The sequence below is a fragment of the Ursus americanus genome, chromosome 25, assembly GCF_024610735.1.
Source record: "Ursus americanus isolate L20-20 chromosome 25, mUrsAme1.1.p, whole genome shotgun sequence".
NCBI classification, from domain to species: Eukaryota; Metazoa; Chordata; class Mammalia; order Carnivora; family Ursidae; genus Ursus; species Ursus americanus.
The window spans coordinates 43676771-43685859 of NC_142151.1; the positions used below are offsets into that span (position 1 = coordinate 43676771).

Here is a 9089-nt window from a genome sequence, read left to right on the forward strand (position 1 = left end):
GGCTGCTTCAGACCATCAACTCCCAGTGAGAGAGGGAGATGGGCCAGCGTGGGAACAGGCCAGGCTGGGAAGGCCCACCGTAGTTTGGGCTCAGGTACTGGTACCGTCGTCAGGGACGTCGTCATCTGGGATTAGCAGCTGGACCTCCCTGGCCTAGGAGAGATCTTGGGGATGGAGGAGCCAAGAAGTTCAGCCCCTTCTCCGGGGAACTCGAAGAAAAGCAAGGTTGGGGTTGGCAATTGTGGACGCCAAGCAGAGTGGGAAGCGCAGGGGGCAGGCTGAGAGGGACGCGGGCGGGCACGGACACTTAGCCCCGGACGGTCACTTGGAGCAGTGCTGGCCCGAGCCGGTGGTCTGGGAGAAGCGGATGCCGATGCTGCCTCCGCTGCCAGACCGATAGCCGCTGCTTGCTGAGGTCTGGATGCCGCCAGAGCCAGAGCCAATTCCGCTCTGACTCACCGAGCTGCTGCCACTGCTGCCGCTCTGGTAGCCCCCACCGCGGCCACCACTGACCCCGTAGCCGCTGCTGCCGCTGCCACTGCTGCCGCTGACCCCTCCATAGCCCCCACTACTGCCTCTGCTGCTGCTGCTGCTGCCGCCGCCTCTGTAGCCACCGCTGCTGCCGCCGCTGAACCCTCCACGGCTGCCACCAGAGCCGCCGCTGGTGCTGGTGACGTTGCTGACCACCGCTGTGGAGAACAGGCACTGCGTTCAGGCAAAGGCCCGGGTCGGGATCGCAACTCTGCCCTGCTTGGCTGTGCAAATGTCAGAAAGGTGCTCAGCTTCCCTGAGGCCTCAGCTGGGGAATGATAAGAGTGAGCCTGGCCCTCTGGTGTCCCCCGGAAACAGGAGCTGGCAGCATCCACAGAAGTTTCTGGTTCTCCAGCCTAGGGAACTCCCCAAGACCACAGGCATTTTAGCTTTGGCCTCAGAGTTTCCCTGCTTATGCTAGCGGGGGAGAGTGTGGCCACGGCCAGAGACTCTAGCACTGTTTGGTGGCCTGGCCTGCTGGCATGGGTCAAGCTCTCCCGCTGCGGGTCAGGCAGTCAGGATGTTTCTGGTCACCCTTTTTGCATCCCAGGGAGAAAGTTTTTGAAGGGCTACTTACAAATGCTCACAGCGCTCTGACACTCTCCAGACATCCTAAAAAGGAAGAGAAGGAGATGTGGATTGTTTCTGCCATGAGTCATTAGCCAACAGCTGAGGGTTCATAACCTTGGGAGCCACGCCTCCCTATTTCCCTACGAGGGGTCAAGCCCCCAGGGGAAGAAAGGCTATTCCAAGTGCCTCCATGACCCCATCCCGCCAGGAAAAGAGGCTGCTTGGGGGGAATTGAGGTGTTCAGGAGCTTCTCCAGCCACCCTCCATTTCTCCATCTGTCCATCCTCGTTCCTTCGTTTCCAGACCATTCGTTCCAGGCCAACTGCTCAACACCCCTCTCCCAGTTGGTTAGCCCTTTGGTGGTTCAGATGGGTAACATGTGAGAGGGGCTGACACTCAACACATGAGGAGTTTGAAAATGTCCTGCCCACACGACTCATCATCCTATGCCTCGTTCTTGTTCATGGAGCAGGCGTGTCCACGTACCTGAGCAGACAGGGAGCATGTCTGCGCACCTTGCCCCACTGTTGTCGACCACTCCGTCCTCATCCCACCATTCCCAGTACACATAGCACCATCATCCCTCCCACTCCTTTTCATAGAGACTGATAAAAAATCCTTAAGGTTCCTTCTCACACCTGAGTTCTGCTTCCTCCATCAGATTGGGAGCTGCCTGAGGACAGAGGCTAAACGTAGGATGCATAGAGCAGCTAGTCAGTAGAAAGATCTCTCAATCCTTGACGGTCCTTTGGCATCTGATATCCACTCGCTAAGCCCTTACCTGCTTCTTGCTACTGTGCTATATCCCCAGAGTATGTGTGCGTCAGCCACTTTCCCTGTGAACTCGGCCCCAGGAGTGGAGGGCCAGGACTGTCTATACTGTGCTGTCCAGTAAGGTAACTGCTAGCCCCATGAAGCTAGCTAAATTTATTAGAATTAAATTAAAATAAGTGTAAAACTCAGTTCCTGTGTGGCACTAGCCACATTTCAGTACTCGAGTGACTAATAACTACCGTATTGGACAGCATAGAACATCATCTCAGAACGGTCAGTGGACCGCACTATAACTGTCGTTATAACCCCAAAGCACTTTTCCTTGCTCATTGCCTGTAAGGGGGGTCAGTAGAGCTAGGCAATACAACGCTGTTGGCCACGGTAGATTGGAGAATTGGATGATCTTGATTGACCAAACAAGGGGCGTGCTCGAATGCCAAATTCTGTCATTCAGAAGATTCCTTACCCTTTGTCTGGGTTGTCCTCTCCAATCATCTTGCTCTCTTTCTTTGTTATCAAAGGTCACTCTAAAATCCTACCTGGAGAATGTTGACCCCACAGCAGCCCACCTGCACTCCTCGCCCTCCAGCAGCTTGCGGTAGGTGGCGATCTCCACGTCCAGGGCCAGCTTCACGTTCATCAACTCCTGGTACTCTTTCAGCAGCCGGGCCAGGTCATCCTTGGCCTTCTGGAGGGCAGTCTGCAAGCCTTGGAGCTTGGCGTTGGCGTCCTTGAGGGCCAGCTCCCCACGCTGCTCAGCTTCAGCAATGGCCGCCTGCAGGTTGGCATTCTAGGGCAGGGAGAGGGAGGAGACCAATTAGCAGAGTGACCAAGAAACAAACAGCTGATCTTTCCTGAAAGTTCTCTTCCCCGTTCCACATCCCTCCATCCCCTTCCTTAGAAATCACAAGGGTACATGCCCAGAAAACAGAATTCCATTTTACAGTTGGTCAATTTATCTTTGGTCCATTGAAATTAACTCATGTCTCATCAAGAAAAGGAAGACTGCTTTGCTGGTAAAGGTAATAGTGGTCTAGTAACTGGTTCTTTTTTGCAAGACTGTGAAAAACTCCCTTACCTAATAAATCACTTTATTTCAGTGATACAAATTAGCCATTGAGGTTGTGTGAAGCGCATAATAGTTCACTGAAGGCAGATTCTACTGAAACCGAGTGTTTAAGGCGATCTCTACAGTCGCAAGATTTGCTGGGAAAGCCAGAATGAGCAACCATCTCTCCTTAGGGAGCTTTCCAAGAAGCTCAGATTCGAGGAGGAATCTCAGGGAGAATGGACTCTCCCAGCTATACCACATGTGACACCATGAAAGGACAGAGAGAGCGTGTGGCAGAGACACAGCTGTTGTTTCTCTTTCTCTCCAGGGCCCAGAAGACCCCCAGGATCTCTCCTTTAGGTACAGACCCACCTGCTTCTTAACATTCTCAATCTCGGCCCGCAGCCTCTGGATCACCCTGTTGAGCTCCATGATCTCACTCTTCGTGCTCTTCAGGTCATCCCCGTGCCTGCCAGCAGTGGTCTGCAGCTCCCCAAGCTGACAGAGGAGAAACCAATCAACATGGTCTTGTAGTGTTAGAACATTCTTGGTCAGCAAAACTTAAGCCTAGAGTAAGGGAGCAAGGAGAAGGCTCCCACCTTGGTCTGGTACAGCGCCTCGGCCTCCGCCTTGCTTCTCTGGGCGATGTCCTCGTACTGGGCCTTGACCTCGGCGATGATGCTGTCCAGGTCCAGGCAGCGGTTGTTGTCCATGGACAGGACCACAGACGTGTCACTGACATGACTCTGCATCTGAGACAGCTCCTATGGGGAACATGGATGGTCATTTTCACCGTCCCTTGGTCCCAGAAGATGCTGGGAACGAAGACATCCAAGAATCTTCTGTCAGCAGAAATATCCCAACAATGGGGCCAGGAATGGGACAGTTAGAAAAATAAGCTTGCATTTCAGGCCTGGCTGTAGGCTAAAGGATCCCAGACAACAAAGTTAAAGGAAAAAGTAAATGTGCGAATACAATGAGGTTGTCAGCCTGAGCGTATCAGCCAGTGGGGCCGACTGTGTGGGTTTCCATGGGACTACGGTGGGGGGGGTACCGTGAAGGGGCTAGCTAGGATACTGGTACAGGAGTCAGAGGGAAGGTGTAGAACAACATGGACAGAGAGCAGGGGGAAAACAAAGGCAGAGAGGGACCCTGGCCCTACGGCCCATGTCCATGCAGGCTGGGGGAGCTAAGTTAGCATTTCCCGGGTGAGGGCTGAGTTCTGAGCCCTGTTGCTGCTTTTGGGGGTGTTCTGCCACTTGAATAACCCCTAATGTCCTACTCGGGAAGCATGTCTGAGAAGATGCAGACGAGAAGGCTCTGGAGCTTGGCAAACCGAGGAATCAAGGAATCACCATCTCATAGAGGGTCCTCAAGAAGTTCAGTTCGTCCGTCAGGCTGTCCACCTTGGCCTGCAACTCCACCTTGTTCATGTAGGCCGCGTCCACGTCCTGCAGGGAGTGAAGGCAGGACATCAGAAACCCAAAAGAATGACCCACTGTCCCCCAACCACCCACAGCTCTTTCCTAAGCCTTCTTCCTTCCTCTTCGTCCTTCCCCTGCCCTCCTCCTAATTTCCACTCCTCACTTTCCCTTCTAAGTCAAAGTGGTTTTCTTCCCTTTAGTTGCCTTGACCAATTAAACCCCAATGCTTTCACAAAATATGAACCATATTAGCGAGGCATTGGCATAAGTGTAGAAAAATCACGTTTATCTAACATGGGACTTTGGGTTTGGGGTACTTAACCAACCTTCCGAATAGAATGAGGCTATTCTTCTCACTATCTCGTCTTTATGATGACTGGTTAAGTCAGCTGCAAGTACTGGAGGATTGCTATTATTAATAACACCCAGGGTGCACTTGTAGCTAAAAACCTTGATTAATGCTACACATAAAACCTTCATTATTAGTTCGCATTACTAATCAGTTCACTAATCACAGGAACATTGTAAGATGTCTTCCTCACCAACAATGTATTTAGAGCAGCTTCCTTTGTTTCCAAAAACGTAAGGAGAACTGTAGACCCCACACACAGCATAGGGTCCCTATGCCCCAGGGCAGCTGACTCCATGGCGTTAGTGCCCAGAAATGGAGCCTCGACTGGCTCTTCCCAGCTCTCTTACCTTCTTGAGCCCCACAAACTCGTTCTCAGCCGCATTGCGCTTGTTAATCTCATCTTCATACCTGGGACAGAAAGAAGCACGCGTCTGGACAGTGACATTTCAGAAGTAAAAGGAAAAAAATTAAAAAAAAAAAGAGGATTCCAAGCATCAGTGCAGAATCCCCTCACCCAGAGACAGGACCAACTTCATGGGCATGTGGCCTGTGCAGTTCCACAGGGCCTGGGCTCAGAAGGTCCTCACATTCCTTCACTCTAATGCTCTGCTGGCGCCATCTTGAAATTCTTCTTTTTTAACAAGGGCCCTGCATTTTCATTTTGCACTGAGCCCCCAGAATTATGTAACCAGTCTGGCTTAGAAGCCGTTCAGAGCTGAGACCGCTGCCTCACGCTTCTCCGCCCCAAGTCCGGGTGACAGGCTGGAGTGTGGGTAGGCAGGATGGGAGAAGACTTCGAGGAGCCCGACTTCTTGCCTGGCTCTGAGAGACATCGCGAAGAGCAACGGGTGTATATGAGACCCAGAGAGGTATTTGCTCAGACCGGGTTTTCTGCCTCTGCTCTGTTTCTCTTTCCATTAATTAGAGGTGCTTCTTCTAAGAATTTGGGGTAAGAATAAACTCCTGTCTTCTGAATGCATCAAGTTTATGAGAATCCTGCTTATGAATGACTATAATCTCCCACCAAGGGTCTAGATTTCATGAAGATTGAAAAATGGAATGGTTCCAGGAGAAGAGGTTTCTGAGCAATGGCAATCTGAGTTGCCACTGGATTCCCGGAGCTCAGCCGAGAGCCTAGGTGCCCGGCAGGCTTATGCGGTTGAACCAGAATGGGGTCTCCCCAGAGCAGGTGTGCCCACCCCTGTGGGTCCTGATCCCGGGGATGTCTGGAGCTCCCGCCCCACCTCGAGAGGCCCAATTTGCTTCTCGCAGACCTCCGAGGGTATCCACTACAACCCCAAACATGCAGCAGGAGGCTGATTGAAACTCCAGAGACAGGGTATTGGACGCACTGAAAGAGTGCTTTACAGAGTGCGGCCCTAGACCATCTGGCAGGGACCCCTGGCAGCTACGGGGCATTCGGACTCCTGGGACCTGCCCCACACCTACTGATTCAGAATATCTAGGACCGGAGCACAGGAATATGCATTTCTGACAAGCTTCCAAGGTGAGTCCTATGTACAATAAGTGGAGGGCCAGCTCTCCATCCCAAAGGGCTTTTAACTCTGGGTTGATTCTCTCATCCACCTGGGCCAGTGCAGAAGGGGGTCCCTGGAGCCTGAGATATCTGTCATAATCAGCCACCTTGAAGTCTCCCTCCCCACCTTCTCACCCCCTTCCTCTCGGTCATGCCTCACTCAACAAGTCCATCCAAGAGTATTGGCAGAAGGTACAGCCCGGAACAGTCGAAATCTCAAGTTGGGGCTACACCTCCCTGCTAATCCCCCAGAAGGGGAAACTCCCCAGTTGAGGCCCTCACTTCTTTTTGAAGTCTTCCACGAGGTCCTGCATGTTCTTCAGCTCTCCTTCCAAGTTCCCTCTCTCCCCCAGAGCCAAGTCCAACTGCCTGCGCAGGAAGCTGATGTAGGATTCAAAGAAAGGCTCCAAGTTGTTGGGCCCTGAGCCAGAGCCTGTGGTCTGCTGCTGGAGGAGCTCCCACTTGGTCTCCAGGACCTTGTTCTGCTGTTCCAGGAACCGTACCTGTATCAGGTAAAAAAGGAAAGGAAACAGCCTCTTGAGTTGGGCAAGTGGGGCCACACATCCCAAACAGTGGAAATGTGAAATGAACCCAGTTCTCCAATCTGCAATAGCTTCTGGGTTTTGTTTTGTTTTTTTTAAGTGAGAAGAATGGGAATTTAGACGAGAGAGCTACAATGTGTTGTTTACTCTATACCTACTAATTTCACTTATTCTATCTCATTTAGTCCTCGCAATGACCTATAAGGGAGGTGTTATTATCCACTTTGTAGATAAGGAAACAGTCTCAAACAGTTTAAGTTGCCCAAACTGACCTGGCTACTAGGTGACCAAGCTGAGAGCCACAGCCAGCACTGCCCTAGTCTACGGGGAGCCTTCAGAACACAAGTACAGATCAGGATAAAGAAAGTTATTTGCAATTGTTTTTTAAGTGAAAATTTTACCTTCCCGCAAGCAGTGAAAACAGTCAACAGGGTCTAACTTTTCCTAAGTTGTTTCATCTTTTCCCTAGTTGTTCCCCCTTTCAGTTACTCAGCTTATGGATGACCTGGGTTTAACTTCAAACCCCAGGCTCATTCCCAGACCTAGCACACCCTTCCCTGCCCCAGCATAGACGGCTCAAATTAATATCGGCTAAAACACAGCACCATTCAGAAGGTAAATCAGTTGCCAGCACTCATCACTGAGAGGCAAAGTTTGCACTGATGCAAATTTGATTACCAGCTAGTTTAGATTATCAAGAAGTTGCCTTTCAAGAGAAATTGAATGTTAGCTATAATAATTTCATGGCTAATGCCCTGTTCTTCAAAGGAGAACAAACATATTTGGACCCTCACTTCGTTTTCTATAGTCCTCTTCCTAGAAGGAAATCAGGGGCTGGGATCCTTTCCCTGTTTCACAGCTGGGAAAACAGGGCCTGAAGAGCCAAAGAGGCATGCCCGCTGTCCTGAGGGCCCAAGGCAGAACTAGGACAAGAAACCAATACCCTTGCCTGTAAGCCTGGCAGATCCCACTGGTGTCTTCCTATACCAACACCCTGGGCAGCCAAAACCCTCCATGGCACCTCTGAGCTTTGCCCTCACCTTGTCGATGAAGGAGGCGAACTTGTTGTTGAGGGTCTTGATCTGCTCCCGCTCCTGGGTCTTGACTTGCCCAATCTGGGGGTCGATCTCCACATTGAGGGGCTGCAGGAGACTCTGGTTGACAGTCACTTCCTGGATTCCCCCAGGGAAGCCACCAGGACCAAAGCCTCCAGGCCCACCAAAGCCACCAGGCCCGCCAAAGCCACCAGCTCCACCAAAGCCACCAGCTCCACCAAAGCCACCAGCCCCTCCAAAGCCACCAGCTCCACCAAAGCCACCAGCCCCTCCAAAGCCACCAGCCCCTCCAAAGCCACCAGCCCCACCAAAGCCACCAGCTCCTCCAAAGCCACCTCCCATTCCTCTGCCACCACCAAAGCCACCACCAAAGCCACCTCCATAGCCACCCCCAAAGCCGCTGCCACAGCTGCTACGCCCTCCCCCAAAGCCACCAGCCCGGGAGCCGCCAGCCACGCTGATGGAGATGCTCTTGTTGCCGCCCAGGCCGTAGAGGCTGCGACTGCCAAAGCCGCCCGCTCCACCCCGGAGCCCGCAGGCCCCTCCGCCGGCTCCCCCGGAGCGGGCCACACAGCTCATTCTGCTGCTGCCGGAGACCACGGCGGAGCGGCCCGAGAAGCCCTGGCTGCCGCCCCCAGACGTCCTGCAGACTTGTCTGCTCATGGTGAGAGAGCTGGGAGGTCAGCTAGCAGTCACTTAGCAAGAGCTGAGAGGGGTAAGGCCGAGGATGGGGACAAAGCGGAGGCTGGCCTTTATATACCAAGGAACTAGGCTTGGCACAGGGGAAGGCAAGCAATTAGCTGAGAGTCATCTTGGGTTTGGTTTGCCTCCCAGGCAATAAGTTACTTCTAGACTTGCAACACACCTCAAAACTAATCCTCTGGACCAAAACGACTTTGCTTTTTTAGCTTAATCACCCAAACTTGCCGCAGTTGACAAAAGACTGGAGCTCTCCTCCCTTCTTCCCTGTGATTTCCTCAGGGGGCTTAGGGAACTCAGACAGCACCTGACCCAGCAAGATGAATTGGGTTTTGACACCAGGGGATTAGGAGCCACTGAGCTCCACGACACAGGGGTGAGGACCAGACAACTTCTTCCATGTGAGCTGGATCCCTCCAGCAATGCCAGAGTGCCACGGCCCAGCAACATGTCATCTGTGCCCACCTCTGCAGAGAAATGTCCAGAGGAGGGCTTGAGGTAGGGGGATGGGGAGGCAGAGGTGCTCTCTGGCACCACCTCAGTCAAGGGCATCC

General features: G+C 52.6%; 1 protein-coding gene across 2 annotated transcripts; it reads right to left on the reverse strand.

The window, feature by feature from the left end:
- Window positions 1-321: 321 nt before the first annotated feature.
- On the reverse strand, window positions 322-8499 carry LOC123794622 (keratin, type II cytoskeletal 2 oral-like). Of its 2 annotated transcripts, XM_045800777.2 has the most exons (10): window positions 8172-8499; window positions 7822-8084; window positions 6522-6742; window positions 5050-5110; window positions 4282-4377; window positions 3526-3690; window positions 3299-3424; window positions 2445-2665; window positions 1109-1143; window positions 322-689 (listed from the first exon to the last, which is right to left on the reverse strand). In XM_045800777.2, exons 1-10 carry the CDS (start codon window positions 8497-8499, stop codon window positions 322-324), a joined length of 1884 nt encoding a protein of 627 aa, XP_045656733.2. The 2 variants fall into 2 exon arrangements, with proteins under 2 accessions (XP_045656733.2, XP_087711559.1); XM_087855433.1 differs by having other exon boundaries at window positions 3526-3672; window positions 7822-8499.
- Between the last annotated feature and the right edge of the window lie 590 nt (window positions 8500-9089).

Excerpts from the sequence above, each read along its gene's own strand:
- LOC123794622 (XM_087855433.1), bottom strand. The coding sequence starts at position 8,499 with ATGAGCAGACAAGTCTGCAGGACGTCTGGGGGCGGCAGCCAGGGCTTC. Across the intron at positions 3,425-3,525 it reads AGGCGCTGTACCAGACCAAG|CTTGGGGAGCTGCAGACCAC; the intron begins GTGGGAGCCTTC and ends CTCCTCTGTCAG. Across the intron at positions 1,144-2,444 it reads CTGGAGGGCGAGGAGTGCAG|GATGTCTGGAGAGTGTCAGA; the intron begins GTGGGCTGCTGT and ends CTTCCTTTTTAG.